Consider the following 27,216-nt stretch of genomic DNA (forward strand, 5'->3'; position numbering starts at 1 on the left):
TACAGGAAAGGATGAAGGCCAGGTGAGGATGAAGGCCAGGTGAGGAGGGTAGTGATGGTGTCGAGTGGAAGAAGAGCGGCAGCACTTCTGATAATCCTGCAAGAAATGATAAGCACAAATCAATCAGAGGCAAAACATACAACTAATAATCAAACAAACCTAACCTAACACCTTTTTAGGGGACATTTTTTGGCCTATGGTATCCACCTTATTATTCACCGAAGAGTGGCACGGACATTTGTAAATGGAATGTGTCTGGCTTCCGATGTCATCTGCTTACAGTTATTTCTAGCTGTACAAAAAAGCTTGTTATGCTTCTTGATATTGGAAACTGGTATTTTTCTACCCTACCCTATTATTTTGATGTATTGAATTTGTCCTAATTGACACTAGTTTGTAGCACAAATATTTTTATCATTAATAGCACTTTGTTATTCATCTCATTATTTCCCTATGAACCGGAAGTCTCACACATTCACAGAAAATAGCTTACTTAGCTTCAAAGTTGAAAAATAAGGTGGATATACTGATTGCATGTTGTGTGGAATAAATGGATATGCATATGGACTATATGAGGGGTGGGGGGAAAAAATCGATTCACATATGAATTACGATTCCATCTTCTGCGGGGAAAAAAATCACTTTTCCAGTGAGATTGATGCATCTGTACTTGGAATTGTCATCAGGAGGAGGAAATAAACTTTCTCATGTCTTTCTGATCTTCTTTATCACTATAGTTCTCAATTAGTCTCTCTTCTTATCCCACTAATGTGCCGAGATTAGCTGTAAAACATGCCCTGAGATAACTTAGCATTTGATACAAGCTGTGTTTCGGTTTTACGAGTGCCCCCTCCCCAACCCCCCTACCCCCCTACGTACATGACAAATCATCAGACAAATCATCCGCCCATCTCTATTAGCAACTAATTTCTCTTAATAACAACTAATAATGTTGACTCGCTAGCTAGCCAGCAATACAGTCACTTAACTCAAGAGTTACAACAGCGGATTCACAAACCTGCAACACTTGTCCGCGGTTATTCTGACGCTGCTCTCTCCGGCCGGTGAGGTCTGTTACTATGGTTACTAGTGTTCCTGTTCCGTATAAAAAACTTTGTTATATCCATAACTTCAGCCGGTTAGCCAGTAAGCTCACAACACCGATAAAACATACAACATGACAACATGCATGACAACAGCCCGCCAGCCCCTGATGACAAGTTAACGACGAAGAAGAAGATTTATATTCTTCTTCGTTAGTTTTTATTGGCAGTTGGCAAACAAGCTGAGTGATGCGCGATGCATTACCGTCCGCCACCACGCATGGTAGTAGAGCTTTTGTTTCATTTTTTGCCGCTCCAGTCAGAAAGACTGAGAGAGGAAATGAAACAAAGTTGAAGTTATTTTAAAAAACCTAAAAGATACGGGGCTTTTGACAAAACATTCGGGGCTTAAGCCCAATTAGCCACCCCCCCGCTCCGCCGTTGCCTAGGCCTAAGGCAGCATAGCGGTTGGAGAGTGTCAGGAGAGGTGGAGAAGCAGTCCCATTAGAGCCCCTCTTGCGGCTGCGGACAACAACGTCCACCCAAGTTGACCCATGGGATGGAGTAGAGCAGGAGGAGGACATGGTCCCACTCCCATGGTTTGGAGTAGAGCAGGATTCATACCTGGAAGCTGCCCAGTACAACCACAGTCTGATCTGCTGCCACTGAACAGCCCCACTGGAGCTGTTGCTTTTAAGGGTCTACCACCTCAGTGGTGGTAATGAGAGGGGCAAGCGCTGCTCTTCCACTTTCCCCACCCAGATTGTATCCTGTCGGTCTGGGGATTGAACCGGCGACCTCCCACGTGAGCACGCTTCTTTAACCTTTAGGCCACCACTGCCTTCTGAGGCTGTCCACAGGCCAGATCGATGTAACTGGACAGTAAAGAGTCCCTCTTCCAAAGTTCCTTGGACAGCCGTTGGATGTCTTCTTCGTTGAAACCGATGCAGTTCTCACAGGCCGGGGTGGAGAGAGTGGTAGAGGTAGCAGTGGTAGCAGTAGCCATTGTAGCAGTAGCCATTAGTAAAGGCTTCTCTCTTAGCATCAAAGTTTGACACAAGGTAGGAAGTCAAGTACTCATACTACAGTACCAGGTAGACAGGACGCCAAAACTATTGCTGGTGCTCTGCTCTGGAGTCTGCAGTGAGGAAAAGTCCGGCCCGCCATAAACTTCTGGTTGCTATGGACGCTGCTATCGCTGAACCCACAGATCTAGCATGTTGTTTGTATCATATGTGTTTACATGGACATGAATATTCCAGTTATGAGGATTATCCTGTTTTTGATCATATTCAGGATATGATGTTTAGGCTACATACTCACCATCAGCTCTCTCTCTCTCTCTCTCTCTCTCTCTCTCTCTCTCTCTCTCTCTCTCTCTCTCTCTTTTTTAACCTTTATTTATACAGGAAATCTCACTGAGACACAGGGTCTCATTCTCAAGAGAGACCTGTTAAGGACAATACACAACATCAGTTACAGACAAACAAACAGAGTACAATGCTATACACAATATGTACTATACAATATTTAAACTAAAGTGCCAAGTAGACTTAAAACACTAAAGTACTAAAAACAACAATAGGATTCTGAAGATGTTTTTTCCAGTACCCTTAAAATTAGTTTAAAATCTCCTAGTGGGATCAAATATATGAATATAAAATGAGTAAATTCCAACCCTACATTTGATCAGAACGAAGCTGTGTGTGAGAGTGATGTAATGCCCCCCTCCTCCTTTCAGGGTGGAGCCTGCTGGAATCAGATGGTTGACACCAGGTCTGAGGAAGTGTAAGTCTGTTTTACATTTCATTCATCAAACTGTGACATCACTCATTCAACCCTCTGATGTCATCATCAAAGTGCTGATTGGTTAATAACTGCAGCTGTGTTGTGTCTCGGTCTCTCCGTCAGATTCCTGTGAACTCACACTCGACACAAACACAGTGAACAGAAACCTCAAACTGTCTGACAACAACAGGAAGGTGACATTAGTGGAGGAGGATCAGTCATATCCTGATCATCCAGAGAGGTTTGACTACTGGTCTCAGCTGCTGTGTAGAGATGGTCTGACTGGTCGCTGTTACTGGGAGGTTGAAAGGAGAGGAGATGTTGATGTATCAGTGAGTTACAGAGGAATCAAGAGGAGAGGACGCGGTGTTGACTATTTGTTTGGATGTAATGATCAGTCCTGGAGTCTGGACTACTCTGATGGCCATTACTATGTCTGTCACAATAACAGAAGAACAGACCTCACTTCCTCCTCTGTCTCTGGTAGAGTAGCAGTGTATGTGGACTGTCCTGCTGGCTCTCTGTCCTTCTACACAGTCTCCTCTGACTCACTGATCGTCCTCCACACCTTCAACACCACATTCACTCAGCCTCTCTATCCTGGGTTTGGGTTCTCTCCTGGTTCCTCAGTGTCTCTGTGTTCTGTGTAGGACAGGAGTCTCCTCCTGTTTCTCACTGCTGATCAGTTGAGTCTGTACAGGATCACACTTACAGAAATATTTCAGGTTATTGTTATGAACTAATGAATGAACTTTGTATAAAATAATTCAGAATGATTGAACAGATTCCTCGTGAACATTGTAAACTTCTTCCAGTCCTTTATAGAAATGCCGTTGACTTGTGTCATCTTTTGTTTTGAATTCTATCTCTTTTCACAATAAAAGCATAAAGTTACTGTGATGTGTTTGTGGTCTTTCTTTTTAACTTTTAAAGTCAGTGAACTCCAGGATGGGGGGTTGGATTCACTGAGTAGTCAGTTTAGTTTAAAGGGTTAGGACAAATATAAAGAATGTGTATATCATTGGTTAAAAAGTTCAACTTGTGGAACAGTTAGCCAGGAAAAAAACGGAACATGTAGAACTAAACTAAAACATGAACAAATGTTTTGCTGGTCAAATTTGAAATTCGGAAATTGAAATTGAGCTGATGTTTTGACGGACTATGATCATAAACAAGGTGTTGAAGCCTCGTACACATCCATTGATCACAGACATTCCTGTGTGGCGTACCTGAGGCGGGGATCGAACCTGCGTCTCCCGTTTACCGCTCGGCGTCCTTGCAGACAAACAAAGTTTCCACCCAGTTTGTCTGTTCCTTTGTGTTTGAAGAGACATTAGCTGCAGCTAAAGTTTCAAACATAATGACTTTGTCACTTCCCTGTATTCGGTTATCAGATCTTTAACTAAGATGTGTGGTTGTGTTATTCCTGCAGAGCACAGAATGTATACTATAGCATCATATCTCTACTATAGCATCATATCTATACTATAACATCATACAGTATCTATACTATAGCATCATATCTCTACTATAGCATCATATCTATACTATAACATCATACAGTATCTATACTATAGCATCATATCTCTACTATAGCATCATATCTATACTATAACATCATACAGTATCTATACTATAGCATCATATCTATACTATAGCATCATATCTATACTATAACATCATACAGTATCTATACTATAGCATCATATCTATACTATAGCATCATATCTATACTATAGCATCATACAGTATCTATACTATAGCATCATATCTATACTATTGCATCATATCTATTGTTACGGCCTCCATTTAAAAGGGACAAACCAAGACTCAAAAGGGATTGGAGGATGCAACATATAAAAAGGATGCCAGACACAAAGTTAAGAATTAACCAACAAGCTTTATTAAATAAAGAATATTCCCAAAAGTAACAAACAAGGAAAAACAAAAAGGGACTGTAGACCCCGGCCAAAAAGAACAAAAGATGGGAAGACGCTGGACCAACCTCGCAGTGGGCCGTCGCTCCCCGTGTCTCCCCCTAAACTATCTAAAAAAGGAAAAACTAATCCTAGAACAAACAGAGATTTTCTGACTGTATTTATATACCCTCCAACAGGTAAACTAACTACAAACACAACCCTGCTAATAGATAATAGTAGTAAAGTTAAAGGTACACTGTGTAGGAATTTCTCCCATCTAGCGGTGAAATTGTATTTTGCATTCAAACAAATAGTTTTTCAAATGCGTGTTGCAACTACGGTAGCCGTTATGTACCAAGAAGCTATGACAACATGTCTTCCAATTTTTGCTTTTTTGGCGACGAGGATTCCTTCTCCTGTGGCTCGACATAAGTAGGATCCTCAATTATGAACTAAAGTGCAGTGCAGGCTGTCAAATTTGCCGGGGCAGTGACAAGCGCCTCTCACTGATCTCCTTCTCCGTTCCAGCTGGTTTCAGTCACGTGACGCTGGCTCTGAAGGAAAACGCGTTGTGGATTAGCTAGACAGGTAGGCTAGTACTTTATGTCCCTCTCAGAGATTATAGTTTTTCAAAATGGAGGAACAACATGGAAGCCTCCTTGGATTTACCCGTCCAATGTAAATACCAACCCAGTCTCACGGCAGTTCGTGTAAATGTCACGTTATTTTAATCTATTGATACGTGTTCACAGGGACGTTTTTCTCATTTTTTACGTGTAAATGTCACGTTATTTTCTCGGGAAAAGGACGCCGGGAGACGGCCGAAAAGGACGCTCCATAAGCCGGGAAGCGGCTCGGTTATTTTCTTGGGGAAAGGACGCCGGGAGATGGCCGAAAAGGACGCTCCATAAGCCGGGAGGCGGCTCGGGGAAAGGACGTCGAGAGACGGCCGAAAAGGACGCTCCATAACGTCACTCTGTACAGGCAAAGGAGACAGAAAGAACGAGGAACAGGGAGACAAGGGACAGTCAGGTGGAGCGTCTCAGGGAGACCAGGGACAGTCAGGTGTAGAGTCTCAGGTAAGTGTGTGTGTTGAGCTTAGTTCATATTTTTGGAGGTGTGTGCTGTCAGGGTTAGCAGATGAGCTTTACCAGTGGCTCAAGTGTACAAAAGCATTGTATTTATTTTATATGGGGACACTTTTTCAAAATCAGTCATTATGTTTTAAGGTATTTTTGTGGCTTGATTGTTAACAACTTAAAAATAAATATATGGCTTTAAATAAGAATATTTTGGTCAATTTAGTCAGCTTTTTCATTGACTCAAGAGAAACTGAAAAGAAGGATAATGGTCTCCATGCTACACTAATGATATTATTAAGGCTTTCCTCTGTGTACACAATCCTCTACAAGTATAATTGGCTGTATTATTTGTGTCCCCTTCAAAAATTGCTCTTCAGAAATTTTATGTTTATTGTCCCCCCTACTGTTAGATCAGATTTACTCCCATGTTGGGTTTAAGAAAAACCCTACGGGAAACAAAGCGCCACACGTGGGACGCGATCCCCGCTCGCCCGGGTGAAAGTCCTGTGTTGTTTGACCCATCCACCACCCTGACCAGCCTCCCTACGCGGATTTTCGGCTTTTTATACTACTCCCTACCATTTTCGTGCTGTGACCACGAAATATGCTTCCCATTGAAATACATTACTTCACATTTTTGTGCTGCCACCACGTAAAAAACAAGAAAAACGTCCTCATGAACACGTATCAATAGATTAAAAATAACGTCACATTTACACGAACTGCCGTGAGACCGGGCTGTAAATACAGATAAGAAATTCTTTGCTTACAAGGATAAGTCAGATCATTGGCAGAGGTCATTTTACACCAATGAGGACACATTCGTGAATGAAGACACTGATTTTAGCTAATAAAATACTTAAAACACTACACAGCGTACCTTTAAGTCAAACTTTAGTTCATAGCATTTGGTCGTAGCTGAAAATGCCGTTTAGCTTTTGTGATTAAAATAGAGTAACGTGTAAACATGTTTTAATGTGTGAATATGTTTTTTTGGCGCTCTGCTTGTAGTTCCTGCTGATGTCCACCAGAGGGCGCCACGACATCACCACAAACAGAGATGAAAATAAACTGGGGTCTTTGGCTTAGATTTACTGCTCTATATTTTGGTATTTGTCTCTAAAATAACAAATGACAACATTACCAATAATCAGTGACATTATAAATCTTCATGTCGTTGTTTGTTAACAGTTAAATAACTTTTAACTGAATTTCCTGTTTATCACTGCTGGTTGTTATAAAGTGTTACTGCTCCTCTGATCTCTGTTGTCAGAGTGTTTCTGGTTCTACAGGATTCTTTCTGTGTCCTCCTCCTCCTCCTCTGCCTCCGCCTCCTCCTCCTCCTCCTCCTCCTCCTCTGCCTCCGCCTCCTCCTCCTCCTCTGCCTCCTCCTCCTCCTCCTCCTTCTCTTCCTCCTCTTCCTCCTGATGAAGCTGAAACAGGATTGTTGTTTTGCTGTCAGAGACAAAGGTTAGGGTCGACACCCACGATAAGATGTCTGGGTGTCCCAGAGGTCTTCCAGGTCGAGCTGCAGCGTGAGAAACCCTCCAATCAGAGCATCACTTTTTCATTTTCATATTGTGTTGAGTTCAGGGAGCAGAGAGTCTGTCTGTTTTCTCTCCACGTTAGTTATCTGCTCAGCCAGCTGCTGGAACTTCACACTGTACTATTAGTACTTTTACTGCAGTAAATAGTCACTTTTAATAAAATGTTTTACCTTATTTAATTTATTATATTATTCTTCCTTTTTTTGAGTGTTTGCTCTTTTTTATCCTTTTTGGGGCTTTGTTGAAGCTTTTTTGGAAACTTTTGTGACACTTTCTGGACTCTATTTTAAAGTGTTCTCAGATGTTTTGACGTTTGTTTTGATACTTTTTGACGATAGTTTTCGGTGTTTAAAGACTTTTTAAAGGCTTTTTGTTAACTTTCTGGACGTTTTTTGTTAATGCTTTTGACACTTTTTATTGAATTTTTGTCGTTTTTTCAGCGTTTTTGTCGAGTTTGACAAAACCTCTTTTTATGTTATTTAATTTCTTTAATAATATTAAATTCATCGGTTACGTCCCTAATCTGTCTAGGGGTGGAGGACGCAAACAATTTAAAATAATAAACCGGGGAGGTCTAAACAAAGGAAATAATTTATTACACAAAGTCAACACAAGACAATCTTCAAAAGGAAGACGATTACTGGCTCTTAGTCACTGGCTCGATTCAGCTTCTCACAGCAGCACTCCTCAGCTCATTCTGCTCAAACACGGCTGGCTTTCACTGCAGCTTCCCCACTCTGGCTTGGCACAGCCATTTAACACCTTCCCTCATCAGCTGATCAGCTGCAGTAGTGACATCACCAGCACACACCTGAGGAGAATCACACACACACACACACACACACACACACACACACACACACACACACACACCCCAAAACAAGGCACGTAACATCATCTCTTATATTTTTGGCATTTTTTTTTTTATTTTTTTTTTTATAAAATGTTGCTTGAAGAGTTTTTGGACATTTTTTATTTTCCTCCCTTTTTTACTGTTTTTGTCGCTTTTTTAAAAGATTTTTTAGTTATTTTTCACTTTTTATAAAAATAATTTTTAGCTTTTTGACGTTTTTGTGGCTTTATTTTAGATTATTTGGTGATTTTGACAAAAACTCTTAACCATATTAATTTCTTATGATATATTAATCTTTATTTTTGTTGCATTTAACGTTTTTATAGATTTTTTCAAGGTTTTTGTTGATTTAATTTTAATAAAAATTCTTCAGTTTTTTAGCTATGATATTTCACTGAAACAGGAGACAGCATGAATTTCTGTCAGAAACGAATCACGATTATTTCTTTGACTTTTGGAAAGATGTTACATTACAGTTTGAGCTTCCTTTTCTCATTCAGAACACAAGACAAAATACACATTTACTTAAAAAAACAAAGTGCAAAATAATATTTTTTTGGAGTTGATATCTCTCGCTTCAAATGTTCTTCTGACAGAAGCCAGGTTCCTGTTTCTGTGCAAATTAATTTATTCATAACAGCCGAAGGTTTTTAACAGGAAGTCATAAAGGCAGCTTTCACAGTTGCATTTTCCATTTGGTTCAGTTTGCTTTCACACTTTGTCAAACGCACCAAAACTGTAAACACACGTCACGTGTTTGAGACGTTGCTTGAAACTCGCCGACACTTCGGCTCTCAGAAATAACGGAGCAACACTAAATTTATAACAGTTTGGGTTTCTGGTTCTGCTTTAGTGTTTCTAATATTTTAGAAGAAAGTGAACAATGAGCAGCTGACAGACAACGAGTGAAGGAGAGAGAGATGATGTCACACAGACTGATGATGTCACACAGACGACCAGCGATGCTGGTCAGAACAGCTTATGGATCTGAAAGTTATCATCCCTTTAATCATATATCAGTCTGTAAATTGTGTGTGAGGTTGAAGCTGCAGGCTAGTAAATGCTCTGTTCCTGGTTCACTTCCTGTATTTGGGTCAGATCACCTTCTGACCTGAAGTGAACCGAACTCTAGCTCACTTGGAAGAGAACAGAGACCCCCGTTTTTAAGAAGACCAAAGTTAGTTTGTTTGATCCACACCAGAGTTTAATGAGCTTTCACACCAACCGGACTATCAGACCAAACGCTCCAGGGTTCTGTTTAAATGGACCAAACAAGGCAGGTGTGAAAGCAACTTTAAAGACTCTCCATAAAGACACCACGGTTAACTATTAAATGTAAAGTGTTATAAATAAAAATATTATAAATATATAAATAAAAATAACAGTAAAAGATGTTTAGTGACTCACCTACACCGTCATCTTTTTTTTGCAAATGCACGTCCTGTGAAGAAGGATGTAGAAATAGTTAGAGTAGAATCTAACATATTACTCAATAGTTTATAGATTGGTCAATATCAATCAGATTAGGAAAATTTCAGATATAATACCAGTTTAGCTTGGATGTTAAAGAGATTCTCAGAGAACGTATTCACCAAGTTAATGTTTAAATTAAAGTGCTCATATTATGCTAATTTTCAGGTTCATAATTGTATTTACTACTAGCCAGTCAGAAGCAGAGTATGAGGGCGTGCCCTGACAGTACCTAGGTAAGGACTACTAGCCAGTCAGAAGCAGAGTATGAGGGTGTGCCCTGACAGTACCTAGGTAAGGACTACTAGCCAGTCAGAAGCAGAGTATGAGGGTGTGCCCTGACAGTACCTAGGTAAGGACTACTAGCCAGTCAGAAGCAGAGTATGAGGGCGTGCCCTGACAGTACCTAGGTAAGGACTACTAGCCAGTCAGAAGCAGAGTATGAGGGCGTGCCCTGACAGTACCTAGGTAAGGACTACTAGCCAGTCAGAAGCAGAGTATGAGGGCGTGCCCTGACAGTACCTAGGTAAGGACTACTAGCCAGTCAGAAGCAGAGTATGAGGGCGTGCCCTGACAGTACCTAGGTAAGGACTACTAGCCAGTCAGAAGCATGAGGGCGTGCCCTGACAGTACCTAGGTAAGGACTACTAGCCAGTCAGAAGCAGAGTATGAGGGCGTGCCCTGACAGTACCTAGGTAAGGACTACTAGCCAGTCAGAAGCAGAGTATGAGGGCGTGCCCTGACAGTACCTAGGTAAGGACTACTAGCCAGTCAGAAGCAGAGTATGAGGGCGTGCCATGCTAGCAGCTAGGCGAGCATTATAACGTGTGTTCCAAAGTGACCATGTTTGTCTCTGAAGTAAAGGCTGGACTACAATAGAGCTGTTTGGAGCAGTTTGTGAACAGTGTTTTCTGTTGGAGATGGTAAGTCCCTTTGGGGAGGATTTTTTCACTTTGTAAACCTATAACATCCACAAAAAAAGATATATCACACCATAAAGGAAAGGGAAAAAGCCAAAGAGCATAATATGAGCTATTTAAATGTCCAATATGTAATACTGACAGCTAGCATTTAAAATAGTTACTGCAGTTCAAATTGAAATACTGAAAAGACTCGTCTCCCCCGGCCCCTCCTCCCAGCGTTGAAGTTCACGGGAGTTACCAGGTTGAGAACACTGAACCCAACGTCACACAATGTCAATGTTAGCTTGATGCTAGTCTCGTATTGCGAGACATTACTCCCCAGCACAGAGGAGTTGCTAGATGCTGCTATGTTCACGGTTATACAATTTCAAAGGAGAAAATCCTGGCCTTAGCATTGTTGTCAGAAAACATAGTATTTGAAGTTAGCATGTTTTATAATATCTGATGACACATTGTGCAATTTTTTTATTAAATACAGTAAATATATTACATATTGCACCTTTAAGAAATGACCCCCAAAACGTCTACTAACCCCAAAACCCGCTGGCAGGTTTGAAAATGCACATTTTGTTTAAAAGATCGCCAAAGAAAAAACACTTTCCCTAGAAAGAAGCTGTAAAAACCAAATTGCTTGTCGGATTATCAAAATTCCGACGTCCTTAAATGCTTCTCGGTAGAACGGGCGACATTATGTAAAAAGCTCCAGAGTTAAGCCAAAAAAACACTAACTGGATAAAAAACTTGCATTGAACATGTCCTTCAAAACAATTCTACTGGTTTTCTGCTACAAGAGGCAATCATTGTGTTTCAATTTTTGTTTTTGATAGCATTTTCATAGGATACTCTTACCTATGACTTTGACTCTCACTCCTGATTGGTCAGTGAAAGATGCTCTGCTGTCGTTAGTTTCCACTCTGAAGCGATAAGTTGCGTCGTCTTCATTTTGTAAATCTGTGATCTGTAAAGTGCAGTCTCCCTTCTTGTCTCCCAGGTATCTGTAACGAGGGTCGTTGTTCTGTGATTTGCTGTCGTACACAGACGGAGTCTCTCCCTGACAGGTTTCATGGTTCTGGCACTAGACGACTCTGACGACCTCGATCAAAACTTCTCTTCCATTGTCATTGACAGACTTCAGTGGTATGAAGGAGCAGGGGAGAGTGACTGTTGATCCTATCACACCACAAACAGGATCTGGATATTTCACTCTTTGACCCAGAGCAGCTGGAACAACAACACAGTGAGATTAGGATTAAAGGAACTTGATTTAGAGGGAATACTTTGTTGTGAAAACTAATCAAAATAGGGCTGGGTATTGAGTATAATTTCTCGAATTTGATTCCAAATTCACAAGTTCCCGATTCGATAACACTTTCGATTCAATATCAATCAGGTTAGGGAAATTTCAGATACAATACCAGTTTAGCGTAGATGTAAAAGAGATTCTCAGAGAAGTTATTTACCAGGTTAATGTTTACAACTGACCTCCAAAAAGTTTGTTTAAAGTACCTTTTACTGAACAGCACTAACATGACAGTCATTGACAAACTACAGCAGTCATCGACACAATACAGTGAAACTGTTGACTACAGCCAGAGAGGAGAGAGATTATAAAACAACTATACAACTACACCATGGTAAACTATGAAAAAATCCATCCCTCTGAAAAATTAACATTTGAATTTAGCTGACAAAAAGAAGAAGTAACGTGTTGGTTTGAGTGTAAGGGCGTTTTTACACGTTTTAGCACTGCAAAAGAAGTGTGACCTATTATTAGTCAGTAATTTTTTCGCACATCTGACTGCACAGGGACACAGACGCCTCTGACGATTCTACAGTCAGTCAGTGTCTTTCTCATCGCTGCTGCAGGTTCAACATTCAAACAAGTAAAACATTAAATCAACTCATTAAAAAAGAAAGGATGGCAGTGTGGGACAGAAAGATTTACTGTTGCTTCACGTTACTGCTCACTGGTAAGACATGGACTTTATTTACATTACATTAGTATCTTTAATGATGTTTTTGTCAGTTTTTCACATCAAACGTTTATGCTTCTGAAGTTGCAGATCTGAATCTGTTTTATTATTTTCTCGTTTTGTGTTCTGTTTTAGTAGCTGAGGCCCATTTTCTTTAGTACGGCTGGGTTAAAATAATCAATCTTCAATTAAAATTGATCTTTGTTTGAGTGATCTGTTATTGATTAATGAAATCCTAAAATCTATCTTTGAATATCTGCCAAAAATGTAACTAGTTCTTTTGGTGTTTAAACTTAACAATTCAAATGTTAATTTTTCAGAGGGATGGATTTTTTCATAGTTTACCATGTGTAGTTGTATAGTTGTTTATGATTTCTCTCCTCTCTGGCTGTAGTCAACAGTTTCACTGTATTGTGTCGACGACTGCTGTAGTTTGTCAATGACTGTCATGTTAGTGCTGTTCAGTAAAAAGTTCGTTAAACTAACTTTTTGGAGGTCAGTTCTTAATGTAAACATTAACCTGGTAAATAACTTCTCTGAGAATCTCTTTAACATCTAAGCTAATCTGGTATTGTATCTGAAATTTCCCTAATCTGATTGATATTGAATCGAAAGTGTTATTGAATCGGGAACTTGTGAATTCGGAATCAAATTCGGGAAATCATCCGCAATACCCAGCCCTAATTTGATTAGTTTTCACATCAAAACATTCACTCTAAATCAAATTCCTTTAATCCTAATCTCACTGTGTTGTTGTTCCAGCTGCTCTTGGTCAAAGAGTGAAATATCCAGATCGTGTTTGTGGTGTGAAAGGATCGACAGTCACCCTCCCCTGCTCCTTCATACCACTGAAGTCTGTCAATGACAATGGAAGAGAAGTTTTGATCGAGGTCGTCAGAGTCATCTGGTGCAAGAACCATGAAACCTGTCAGGGAGAGACTCCGTCTGTGTACGACAGCAAATCACAGAACAATGACCCTCGTTACAGATACCTGGGAGACAAGAAGGGAGACTGCACTTTACAGATCACAGATTTACAAAATGAAGACGACGCAACTTTTCTCTTCAGAGTGGAAATGAATGATCCCAGAGCATCTTTTACTGACCCAGGAGGAGTGAGAGTCACAGTCGCTGGTAAGAGCATCCTGTGGTGATGCTATCGAAAACAAAAGTGGCAATAATATCAATAACTTAACCCTGTTAATTCTACAGTTCTGATTGATATGGAATTAAAAATGTTATCGAATCTGGGCCTTGTGAATTCTGAATTGAATTTTGTAAAACCTTTGGCAATACCCAGCCCTATTTATTAGTTTTCACATCAAAGCATTCACTCTAAATCAAGTTCCTTTATTCCTAAACTCCCTGTGTTGTTGTTCCAGCTGCTCTGGGTCAATGTGTGAACTATCCAGATAGCCCTGTTTGGGCTGTGAAAGGATCGACAGTCACCCTCCCCTGCTCCTTCACACCACTGAAGTCTGTTGATTACTATGGAAGAGAAGTTTTGATCGAGGTCGTCAGAGTCGCCTGGTGCCAGAGCCCTCACATGTGTAGGACAGGCAATCCGTCTGTGTACGACAGCGAATCAAACAACAACAACCCTCGTTACAGATACCTGGGAGACAAGAAGGGAGACTGCACTTTACAGATCTCAGATTTACAGCAGGAAGACGACGCAACTTTTCGCTTCAGAGTGGAAGCTAATGACCGCAGAGCATCTTTCACTGACATATCAGGAGTGAGAGTCAGACTCTTAGGTAAGAGCATCCTATGAAAATGCTATCAAAAACAAAAATGAAAACACAATGATTGCCCCTTGTAGCAGAAAACCAGTAGAATTGTTTTGAAGAAGGACCTGTTCAATGCAAGTTTTTTTCATGCGTTTTTTTGCACTTGAAATCAGATCCGTAATACGCAATGCGCCTCAAGTGGACGTCGTACTACACCGTTGAAAGCGTCAGAAGCAAGTAGAAAAAAAATGGCAAACGACTCATTCTGTCAGTGTCCGAATGTCCAATTCTCTATGACCTCTCATCTGAGGGCTATAGAGATATAAACAGAAAGGCTGCTGTTGATATGTCAGGTTAAATGTGGTATAACGCAAAGATGGGAACTCGAGTGTGACCCAAGAGGAAAAGTGCTTTGGTGCCTACTATAAAGGTGCTGGTTGACAAGTAGCTAATGCTAATGTTTGGTCTATAACGTAAGCTAATTCTCGGTGGGTAACATAAGATTACAACATCGTTCAACACGCTCAATTATTTTTAGTAATACTAATAGTAATTTAAAGATGTTGTAGCATTGGATCTGGACGGGAAGGATAACTCTGGGAGTTGGACGGGTGTGTCGCGATTCTGCCTTCTCACTCCGCCTTCCGATTTCGGTTTCATATCGCATATCGTTACAGCCCTACAACATATCGTTATGAAATTATTTATTATATTATTTATAACTCCTCTGTGCTGGGGAGTAATGTCTGGCAATACGAGACTAGCATCAAGCTAACATTGACATTGTGTGACGTTGGGTTCAGTGTTCTCAACCTGGTAACTCCCGTGAACTTCAACGCTGGGAGGAGGGGCCGGGGGAGACGAGTCTTTTCAGTATTTCAATTTGAACTACAATAACTATTTTAAATGCTAGCTGTCAGTATTACATGTTGGACATTTAAATTGCTCATATTATGCTTTTTGGCTTTTTCCCTTTCCTTTATTGTGTCATATATCTTTTTTGTGCATGTTATAGGTTTAAAAAGTGACAAAGCCCAAAGTCCACCCCAAAGGGACTTACCATCTCCAACAGAAAACACTGTTCACAAACTGCTCCAAACAGCTCTATTGTAGTCCAGCCTTTACTTCAGAGACAAACATGGTCACTTTGGAACACACGTTATTGCTAGCGTGGCACGCCCTCATACTCTGCTTCTGACTGGCTAGTAGTCCTTACCTAGCTAGTGTCAGGACACGCCCTCATACTCTGCTTCTGACTGGCTAGTAGTCCTTACCTAGCTAGTGTCAGGACACGCCCTCATACTCTGCTTCTGACTGGCTAGTAGTCCTTACCTAGGTACTGTCAGGACACGCCCTCATACTCTGCTTCTGACTGGCTAGTAGTCCTTACCTACCTACTGCATGTGTGACTCCCAACAAAGATTGAACAGACGTGTGATGCCTCACTCTGTAGCTAAATCTTTTTTTTAAAATTAAACCGTGTAAACCTAATCTGATATAACCTCTAAATACAATTATGAACCTGAATGAGCATAATATGATCACTTTAATGTAAACATTAACTTGGTAAATATGTTCTCTGAGAATCTCTTTACCATCCAAGCTAAACTGGTATTATATCTGAAATTTTCCTAACCTGAATGATATTGACTCGAAAATGTTATCAAATCGGAAATCATCCGCGATACCCAGCCCTATTTGATTAGTTTTCACATCAAAGCATTCACTCTAAATCAAGTTATTATTCCTAATCTCACTGTGTTGTTGTTCCAGGTGCTCTGGGTCGAAATGTGAACTATCCAGATCCTGTCTGTGGTGTGAAAGGATCGACCGTCACCCTCCCCTGCTCCTTCAACACACTGAAGTCTGTCAATGACAATGGAAGAGAAGTTTTGATCGAGGTCGTCAGAGTCGCCTGGTGCCAGAGCCCTCACATGTGTTGGACAGGCACGCCGTTTGTGTACGACAGCGAATCACAGAACAACGACCCTCGTTACAGATACCTGGGAGACAAGAAGGGAGACTGCACTTTACAGATCTCAGATTTACAGAAGGAAGACGACGCAACTTTTCGCTTCAGAGTGGAAACTAATGATCCCAGATCAACTTTTACTGGCCAACCAGGAGTGAGAGTCACAGTCGGTGGTAAGAGCTTTTAAAATGACATTTTTTAAGATTATATTAAGTGAGAATTTGCAGTAGTTGTTGTTTATAGTAAAACATTTTAATGCACTTCAGACTAAATTTGCTCAAAACTATGTACTGAATGTAATAAAGGATGTTTATGATGCACATTTATTTTATTTTTCATATTTACTTCAGATGGTGCTCAGATGAAGATAAGTAGCTCCAGAGATGACGGAGAGTTTATAAAAGGAGAAGCAGTCACACTGAACTGTTCTGCTGCAATCTGCACTATCCACCAACTGGAGGTCACCTGGTTCAGAGATGGCTCCACCCTCTCCGAGTCTGGCCCCGCCCTCCATCTGGGTTATCTGACTGCAAAGGATTCTGGGAACTACACCTGTGGTTTGAAGAGGAACAACCGCACCCTCTCCGTGCCGTACAGCCTTCACGTGGAAGATGAGGAAGGTTTGTTTGATCAGTTTTCTGTTTGTAGGAAATAATTATTTTAACTTAAATAGAGTTGTGAAGTAGGAGAAATCTATTACTGAGGATGTCAATGATTAACCGTGTCCTTGATAGCCTGGTCCTACCAGACTCTGGTCCATTAGCCTGGTCCTACCAGACTCTGGTCAATTTCATTGGTCCAGAGAGTCTGGCCTCTCTCCATTGACAAGTGTTAACTTCCTTGAAGGCGGGTACTCTGTTGAAGTATAAAACTATTGGATCTGCCCAGAGCCACTCTGGATCTGCCATAACCATTCGCTAACGTTTGGTTGTGATGTCGGCTTAGAGATTTGGCCGGAGAAAACCCGGGGAATATACCGCAAACCCAGACGTAGTACTGAAGGAAAATGAAAATTGAGCAGAAGTACGTAGGAGGGAGGAGCCAGACTAAGAGACAGGCAAATCAAGTTCCTTTATTCCTTATCACACTGTGTTGTTGTTCCAGGTGCTCTGGGTCAAAGTGTGAACTATCCAGATCCTGTTTGTGGTGTGATAGGATCAACAGTCACCCTCCCCTGCTCCTTCAAACCACCAAAGTCTGTCGTTGACAATGGAAGAGAAGTTTTGATCGAGGTCGTCAGAGTCGTTTGGTGCAACATCCATGAATTCTGTCAGCTTACCACGCCGTCTGTGTACGACAGCGAATCACAGAACATCGACCCTCGTTACAGTTACCTGGGAGACAAGAAGGGAGACTGCACTTTACAGATCTCAGATTTACAGAAGGAAGACGACGCAACTTTTCGCTTCAGAGTGGAAGCTAATGATCCCAGAGCATCTTTTACTGCCCTAGCAGGAGTGAGAGTCACAGTCGTAGGTAAGAGCATTTAAAATGACATTTGTTTAAGATTATATTAAGTGAGAATTTGCAGTAGTTGTTGTTCATAGTAAAACAATTTAATGCACTTCGGGCTAAATTTGCTCAAAAACTATGTACTGAATGTAATAAAGGACGTTTATAATGCACATTTATTTTATTTTTCATATTTACTTCAGATGGTGCTCAGATGAAGATAAGAAGCTCCAGAGATGACGGAGAGTTTAAAAGAGGAGAAGCAGTCACACTGAACTGTTCTGCTGTAATCTGCACTATCCACCAACTGGAGGTCACCTGGTTCAGAGATGGCTCCGCCCTCTCCGAGTCTGGCCCCGCCCTCCATCTGGGTTATCTGACTGCAAAGGATTCTGGGAACTACACCTGTGGTTTGAAGAGGAACAACCGCACCCTCTCCGTGCCGTACAGCCTGCACGTGGAAGATGAGGAAGGTTTGTTTGATCAGTTTTCTGTTTGTAGGAAATAATTATTTTAACTTAAATAGAGTTGTAAAGTAGGAGAAATCTATTACTGAGGATGTCAATGATTAACCGTGTCATTGAGGCCTGTAAGTCATATAATGAATTCATTCAAGTATCAAAAGAGAGAAGTCATCTCAGTCCGTGTTTTGACAAACACACCGGGGGCGAAGTTGAAAACCGAAATCAGCCAAACAGTAAAGTTTATGGACCTCTTTCACAGCAGACATTTTGACTTGTCATAGTAGGAAAAGCACAGCTGAAATTGATAACCTTAACGATATCTCAATTCCATCAAGTGTCCCAGTAAGCTATGTCAGTGAGTCAGCATGAACAATACCATGGCCTCTCCTAAGTGGAATGCTGCCATCATTAATGGTTTTGAATACACCTGTGTTTTTCCTACTATGACATGTCAACATGTCTGCCGTGAAAAAGGTCTATACAGTCCAAGTCTAGCCCTCAATAACATCCACACTGCCGACATGTTTGGAACATTTATAAAGCGTCTGCACCTCTCAGTCTACAATGGTTGAAAATTTTTTTTTTTTTTGCTATTCTGGCTGAAAATTTCAGTAGCCGAACATTCGGTGCATTACTAGTCTACAGTTCAACAGCTCTCTGATCTGTTTCTCAGGAACATTCGGTGCATTACTAGTCTACAGTTCAACAGCTCTCTGATCTGTTTCTCAGGAACATTTGGTGCATTACTAGTCTACAGTCCAACAGCTCTCTGATCTGTTTCACAGGAACAAAAGCCTTTGACACATTGCTGGCTGTTCGTCTGCTTCTCTTCACTCTGCTCACTGTTCTCTTCGTCATAGTAACGTCCATCATCATCAAAAGGTAACTTTCAAATCACTCTGCTGAGTCATGTTCCTGTATTTATTCTTCAAAACAAAAATATTTCTACATTACTCTGAAACATGAGAGGTCGCAGAGTCGTTCATTTTGCATTTTCTTAAATTGATTTATTATGTGGCTTTACTGCGTTTGATTTGCTATCGTGAAATGTATTTTATGTCATCTTAAAGTGCTCATATTATGCTTTTTCCCTTTTCTCTATTGTGTTATATATCTTTTTTGTGCATGTTATAGGTTTACAAAGTGAAAAAGCCCAAAGTCCCCCCCAAAGGGTCTTACCATCTCCAACAGAAAACACTGTTCACAAACTGCTCCAAACAGCTCTATTGTAGTCCAGCCTTTACTTCAGAGACAAACGTGGTCACTTTGGAACACACGTTATAATGTTCACCTAGCTGCTAGCATGGCACGCCCTCATACTCTGCTTCTGACTGGCTAGTAGTTCTTACCTAGGTACTGTCAGGGCACGCCCTCATACTCTGCTTCTGACTGGCTAGTAGTCCTTACCTAGGTACTGTCAGGGCACGCCCTCATACTCTGCTTCTGACTGGCTAGTAGTCCTTACCTAGGTACTGTCAGGGCACGCCCTCATACTCTGCTTCTGACTGGCTAGTAGTCCTTACCTAGGTACTGTCAGGGCACGCCCTCATACTCTGCTTCTGACTGGCTAGTAGTCCTTACCTAGGTACTGTCAGGGCACACCCTCATACTCTGCTTCTGACTGGCTAGTAGTCCTTACCTAGGTACTGTCAGGGCACGCCCTCATACTCTGCTTCTGACTGGCTAGTAGTTCTTACCTAGGTACTGTCAGGGCACGCCCTCATACTCTGCTTCTGACTGGCTAGTAGTCCTTACCTAGGTACTGTCAGGGCACGCCCTCATACTCTGCTTCTGACTGGCTAGTAGTCCTTACCTAGGTACTGTCAGGGCACGCCCTCATACTCTGCTTCTGACTGGCTAGTAGTCCTTACCTAGGTACTGTCAGGGCACGCCCTCATACTCTGCTTCTGACTGGCTAGTAGTCCTTACCTAGGTACTGTCAGGGCACACCCTCATACTCTGCTTCTGACTGGCTAGTAGTCCTTACCTAGGTACTGTCAGGGCACGCCCTCATACTCTGCTTCTGACTGGTTAGTAGTCATTACCTAGGTACACACAAAAAAACAGCAGCAATGTCCTGTACAACAAAAATATGGTGTTTTTTAAAAAAAATTAATCCTTTTCTGATATAACCTCTAAATACAATTATGAACCTGAAACTGAGCATAATATGAGCAATTTAAGTTATTTGTGAAGCACTTTTTAACTTGAGTTTGTGTCAATTAAATTTTTAAAAACAGTAATATGTTAGATTCTATTCTAACTATTTATACACTTCACAGGATGTGTGTTTGCAAAAAAAAGATGACAGAGTAGGTGAGTCACTAAACATCTTTTACTGTCATTTTTATTTCATATATACAGTTGTGTTCAAAATAATAGCAGTCCAACATCACTAACCTCATAAATCAAATTTTGGCAAATCATTTCCTAGTAAGTGTTGTAGAGTCATAGAAAACCAACAGACCCAACAGTCATGACATGCATGCTGCTCATTCTGTGTAATTGAATCTGTAATTGAAAGGGGCATGTTCAAAATAATAGTTCAGTTAGTGAGGTGATTGATCCTGTGACGAAACAGGTGTCAGTTATGGCCCATATTTAAGGAAGGAAGCAAATGTTGTGCATGCTGGTTATAGTGCATTTCACACTGAAATACTCAGCAAAATGGGTTGTTCCAGACATTGCTCTGAGGAACAACAGACTTTGATTAAAAATTGATTGGAGAGGGGAAAACATATAAAGAAGTGTAGAAAATGATAGGCTGCTCAGCCAAAATGATTTTAAATGCCTTGAAATGGCATCCAAAGCCTGAACGACATGGGAAAAAACGGTCAACTACCATTCGAATGGATCGAAGAATAGCCAAAATGGCAAAGGCTCAACCAATGATCAGCCCCAGGAAAATCAAAGAAGACTTAAAGTTACCTGTGAGTACTGTTAGGATCAGAAGAAGGCTATGTGAAGCTAAGCTATCAGCTAGAAGCCCCCGCAAAGTCCCACTGCTGAAAAAAAGACATGTACTGAATAGGTTGACATTTGCCAAAGGACACATTGACTGGCCAAAGGAGAAATGGCGCAACATTCTGGGGACTGATGAGAGCAAAATTGTTCTTTTTGGGTCTAGGGGCCGCAGACAGTTTGTCTGACGACCCCCATGCACTGAATTCAAGCCACAGTACACTGTGAAGACAGTAAAGCATGGTGGTGCAAAAATCATGTTATGTGGATGTTTCTCATACTGTGGTGTTGGGCCTATTTATCACATACCAGGGATCATGGATCAGTTTTAATACATCAAAATACTTGAAGAGGTCATGTTGCCTTATGCTGAAGAGGAAATGCCTTTGAAATGGGTCTTTAACAAGACAATGACCCAAAACTAGAGTTCAGTTCACTTCAGGTCAGAACGTGATCAATCAATCAATCAACCAAATACAGGAAGTGAACCAGAAACAGAGCATTTACTAGCCTGCATCTTCAACCTCACACACAATTTACAGACTCGTATATGATTTAAAAAAACGTTCAGATCCATAAGCTGTTCTGACCAGCATTGCTGGTTGTCTGTGTGACATCAACTTTCTCTCTCCTTCACTCGCTGTCTTACAGCTGCTCATTGTTCACTTTTTTCTAAAATATTAGAAACATTAAAGCAGAACTAGAAAACCCAGGACGTTATGAATTTGGTTGTTACTCCATTATTTCGGCGAGTTTCAGATATTCTGTCCAATAAACAAGCAACCGTCTCGGACGTGTGACATGTGTTTACAGTGTTTGGTGCATTTGACAAAGTGAAAGCAAACTGAACCAAATGGAAAATTCAAACCCTGCCCCCCCACCCCCCCACACCCCAGCGCTGCCTTTATGACTTCCTGTTAAAAACCTTCGGCTGTTAAGAATAAATGCACAGAAACAGGAACCTGGCTTCTGTCAGAAGAACATTTGAAGCGATATATATATCTATCTATCTATCTATCTATCTATCTATCTATCTTGGTACATTTGAAGCGAGAGATATATATATCGGCTAATTGTCTTTTTCTGCTGTTTGAACGCTGTGTGAAAAGGCTGCCTTTCTCCCTTTTCACTAGGCTGTTCCCAAAATGAATACTGTTTGGTGTCTGCTTAATTCTTAATATCACTAATGTTGTATTTGTTACTTTATTATTTGACATAGGCCTGTTCGGCAGGTTTTATGGGTTCATAAGGGGGTAGCTCAGCTGCTCACCAGTTTAATCAGGGAGAGTGGATGCAGGTTTGCCTCATTAGGTCCTTTCTGTAGGTAAGATAGTTCTGCAGTAACTGACATTTTTATAATATTTGGGGTGCCTATTGTAGTGGGTGCACATATATGTATAAATAGTATTGTCGGCAGTAACTGATCTATCCTATTGTAATGATGTTTTGAGAAACTTAAGTGTAACTTGCTTGCTCAGGATAGATCACCCTATACTCACCTGTGCAGGTGGTAGGTTCTAATTAGGGGGGGGGGGGCTGAGTTAAAAGGTGCTTCAGGAGAAGAAGGCTTGAGGAATCTTGGCAGCTTGCGAGGTTGCTGGTTTGTTTGCTGTTATTGTGCCTCAGTTTAATATTGTTTTTTTTGGTAGTTTGGTGTGGGTATATTTTGGTGTCAATAAAGACACAAAGTGTGAATTTTAAAAGCCTCCTCTCCAGTCTTCGATCATGACATTGGTTTGAGCACTTGAAAAGCCTCCTCTCCAGTCGTAAAACGTGACACTGCTTTGTTAAATGAAGAAAACTTAAATAAAAAAAAACAAAAACAGAGGTGGATGTTTTTGGAGCCAAAGAGGAACGATTTAAAGTCAGCGCTCAGCTTCAATCGACAATGTTAAAAACAACGGACAAAGCCAGAAATCTTGGTGTAGTCATGGAGTCAGACCTGAATTTCAACAACCACATTAACCCAATCACAAAGTCAGCTTATTACCACCTTAAGAATATATCAAGGGTTAAAGGACTTATGTCTCAGCAGGATTTGGAAAAACTTGTCCATGCTTTTATCTTCAGTAAACTTGACTACTGTAACGGTGTCTTTACAGGTCTCACTAAAAATCAATCAGACAGCTGCAGCTGATTCAGAACGCTGCTGCTCGAGTCCTCACTAAGACCAAGAAAGTGGATCACATCACTCCAGTTCTGAAGTCTTTACACTGGCTTCCAGGGGGTCAGCCCTATGTTCCCACAGTCCTATGTTCCCACATTTCTAAGATTTTTCTTAAAATTAGGCCCTATGTTCCCACAGCCCTATGTTCTTACATTTCTAGGACATTTTCAAAATTAGGTGTTTTGTTCCTATATTTTCCTTCAATGTAAGCCCAATCCTCCCATAACATTTGTTAGGGTTAGGGGAATACAATCTGATACAAATTTTTGAAAAAGGAAATTTTTAAGAAGAAAAATCTTAGAATTGTGGGAACATAGGCACTCTCCCGCTTCCAGTGCCTCAAAGAATTGATTTCAAAATACTGGTTAATAAATCACTAAACGGTTTAGGGCCAAAATACATTTCTGATCTGCTAATACATTACGAACCACCCAGACCTCTCAGGTGGTCTGGGACAGGTCTGCTTGTTGTCCCCAGAGTCAGAACTAAACAGGGGGAAGCAGCATTTAGTTTTTATGCTCCACATATCTGGAACAAACTCCCAGAAAACTGCAGGTCTGCTGCAACTCTCACTTCTTTTAAATCAAAGATGAAGACCTTTCTTTTTGATGTTGCCTTTCTTTAAATAACTGTTCATTTCTTATACTGCACTGTAACTTTTATTCTCGTATTGTATTTGTTTTTATATGTTTAAGAGCTCTTTAATGATTTATGTAAAGCACTTTGAATTGCCTTGTTGCTTAAACGTGCTGTAGAAATAAAGTTGCCTTTCCTTACAACCTTTTTCTGCTGTTTGAACTCTGCTTTGTGTTTCAGCCTCCAGACGTCGTAGCGTAGCTGAGACGTCCAGAGGAACGAGGTCAGGCTGTCTGATATTATCATCTGTAACATATCTGATCTAATATTACATCACTGGACATTTATCTCTGATATTATCATCTGTAACATATCTGCTCTAATATTCATCGCTGGTGCTTTTGATCTCTGTTGTTCATATGACTTACAGAATATATATATATATATATATAGATATATATATAGATAGATATATATATATATAGATATATAGATAGATAGATAGAGAGATAGAGAGATAGATAGAGAGATAGATAGATAGAGAGATATATAGATATATATATATCCAAAACTCACACACCCACACGAGTGTGTCTCTAGGCCTTAAAAAGCGCTTCAGCTCATCAGGATCTGATCAGTCTCAGCTGTGTGTGGGAATGTAGTGTCTTGAGTGGAGGAGTTCCCGACTGCACCAGCAGATGGAGCCATAGCTGCTTGTGATTGCAGCCACTTCAAAGGAATGTAACGTCCCTCCAGGACACAGCCTCTCGTGACATCACAATATATATATATAGAGTCTGTATGTACAAGATTATTGTTGTTTACCATCTACAAGTGCTTGTTTTTGCTTCAGTTAATAGTTTCAATTCTTTAAGAAGTTTAAATTATTTCTATCTGATGAAATGATGAAGACATCAAAAAACGTTTCAAGAAGATTTAAAGATTCATCATTTTACTTGCGCATCCTTTTATACCTTTGTATGACATTTTATATTCTACACATAACTTCTGAATATAATATAAAAACCCTTTGTCCCCAAAGTCCCTTTGTAATCTAATAAAAATTTTAATAAACTTTTATTTCAGGAATTTGTTGTTTGTTTCAGTTGACTGCTGCCCACCAGACAGTGAAAAAACTTGTGTTTTATAAAGTATGAAGAAAGCTTTGGTACTCATATTTGGCAGTTTTGATTATTATCTGATGGAGCTGCAAAGATGAAATCACAAGAGGGGGGGGGGGGGAGGAGGAAAGAGTTCCTGCTCTGCACTGTGACACAGACACAGACAGCCAGGTCGCCTCTTTGATGAAACCACAGCGGTGCATACTGGAGAGAAACTGAAACTAAAGTATTCATCTCATTACACTGGTATTGATTAATATAAATACCAACGTTGGTATCGATATTATCGATATTTGGATCAATCCGCCCACCACTAGCGGGCCATGAGCTTTCAATTTACGAAGACATTGGGATTCCTCGTTCTCAGAACTCACCTGTTAACAGTTCTGCTGATTAGGAACACGTCATGAATCAGACGAAGACTTTTCTTAAGAACTTTCTCAACAAAAACAGTTAATAGAGGAGGGATGGAAGCCATTTTGACAACCTGGAATTCATCACCAGATCTGATTTCACTATCTGTGTGAACCTATAGATAGCATATATACATATAGATACTGCATTGATAGCTGCTATTCATTGGAGCAACACGTCAACGCGGCCTATACGGAACTATCCTGTAAATGAGCCGTTGTTGATCAAGACTAAATTTACATGATCTGAGTGGTTTTAGTTTATTTGCATCCTTGGAGAGATTAGATTTAAAAGGTACAATATGTAATATTTGTTATGGGTTTGGTGTGTTTTGTCTTGTTTTGGTAATCTGTTTTTTCTGTTTTGTATTTTTGCCCTGTTTCCTGTTTTATTTTGACGGTCTTGTTTTCTGTCTTGTCTTGTTTTACTTCCTGTGTTTTCCCACCCTTGTGATTGCCCTAATGTGTTTCACCTGTTTCCCAGCCTTGTGTCACCTGTCTTGTGTTTCCTTGTTACCCTGTGTATTTAGTCTTTGTCTTCCCCCTGTCTGGTGTCAGATCATTGTGTGTCTTGTAGCCAGTTTTGTATTCCCGTGTGTTTTGTCTCCAGTTTGTTTTTCAGTTTTGTTTGTCTTCTCAGTTCGTGTCGTGAGTTTCTGTTTTTCTTAGACTTTATTTTTGGTTTCCTGTTTTTGCCTGCTTGTTTCCAGGACTCTTTTGGTTTTTGTACTTTTTCTTAGTTTATTAAAACATCAAAATTATCCTCAGTTTCCGCCTCTGCATTTTGGGTCCGCATTTTCTCCAGCCATCCGTAACAATATTCCTGCAATAAAATGTCAACGACTGTACCCATGTTATATTGTTATAGGAACACAAACTCAGCTAGCACAAACTCCAGTCACGGGTGCTAACAGCAGTAACAGGAAGTTTAATGATCTGCCTGGGAACAGATCATTTCAGGCTCTAGCAGCCATCCATTACGTTATGTCTCTGTTACCTGTGTGCAGAAAATCTCCCACTGCCAAAATTCTCCCCCCTTCACATGTAGCTGTCTTTACAGTTACAGTTTAGCTGACACACACACACACACTACCAGTCAAAAGTTTGGGGTCACTTAGAAATTTCCATTCCACTCCATTATAGACAGAATACCAGCTGAGATCAGTTGCATTGTTTTTTAACCAGGGCAGCAGTTTGCAGATTACATCATGTGCTTACATAATTGTAAAAGGGTTCTCGACTGTTGTAGAAAGAAGTGGCTGATCATTGCAACATCTACATTGACCATTATCAGCAACCATTCATCCAATGTTCCAAAGGCACATTCTGTTTACTAATCTGATATAATTTTAAAAGGCTAACTGTATATCTGTGTTTTTTTTAAACACTTTTTGAATGTTTATTTTAATTTATTTTTGTCCCTTTTTTAAAAAAAGTTTTTGTGTTTTTTTTACATTTGTCTCTATGATTTCTTTCATATTTTTAGAATTGTTTTAGACCAGGCTGCCTCTGTGGAAAAAAAACTCTATATTCTTGTGCAAGGATGAGAACATAGATATGAACTGGCAGCAATAAGTGTTTTTCTTTTAATAAGCGTGGAACATTGAACGGTCCAACATGACTATGAACTGTAAGAGTCTTGGAATCTGCCAATAGAGACATTAGAAATGGGCGCACAGCAGAGATGTTCACAAGTCATTTTTTGCAAGTCCAAGTAATGTTGTCATACACTTAGAATATTAATCTGAGCCTGTCAGTGGCA

The 27,216-nt window shown here is 40.4% G+C and overlaps 2 protein-coding genes across 2 annotated transcripts in view; both read left to right on the plus strand.

The window, feature by feature from the left end:
* The window catches only part of LOC116056460 (nuclear factor 7, brain-like), a 313,536-nt gene that overhangs the window by 225,696 nt on the left and 60,624 nt on the right, over positions 1 to 27,216 (plus strand). The gene's annotated exons all lie outside the window — the stretch shown is intronic.
* On the plus strand, positions 11,689 to 24,337 carry LOC116056465. The gene is made up of 10 exons (XM_036002227.1): positions 11,689 to 11,782; positions 13,361 to 13,732; positions 13,981 to 14,355; positions 16,102 to 16,473; positions 16,651 to 16,920; positions 17,405 to 17,776; positions 17,956 to 18,225; positions 19,002 to 19,098; positions 20,499 to 20,532; positions 24,161 to 24,337. Exons 1-9 carry the CDS (start codon positions 11,689 to 11,691, stop codon positions 20,530 to 20,532), a joined length of 2,256 nt encoding a protein of 751 aa, XP_035858120.1. The 3' UTR covers positions 24,161 to 24,337.

The sequence above is a fragment of the Sander lucioperca genome, chromosome 6 (genome assembly GCF_008315115.2).
Source record: "Sander lucioperca isolate FBNREF2018 chromosome 6, SLUC_FBN_1.2, whole genome shotgun sequence".
NCBI lineage: Eukaryota > Metazoa > Chordata > Actinopteri > Perciformes > Percidae > Sander > Sander lucioperca.

What these genes read in the sequence shown, in the direction of transcription:
- LOC116056465 (XM_036002227.1), top strand. Translation starts at nt 11,689, where the DNA reads ATGGTTCTGGCACTAGACGACTCTGACGACCTCGATCAAAACTTCTCT. An exon ending in GTATGAAGGAGCAGGGGAGA is followed by an intron (nt 11,783 to 13,360) that starts GTGACTGTTGAT and finishes TTGTTGTTCCAG; the next exon opens with CTGCTCTTGGTCAAAGAGTG. An exon ending in AGTGAGAGTCACAGTCGCTG is followed by an intron (nt 13,733 to 13,980) that starts GTAAGAGCATCC and finishes TTGTTGTTCCAG; the next exon opens with CTGCTCTGGGTCAATGTGTG.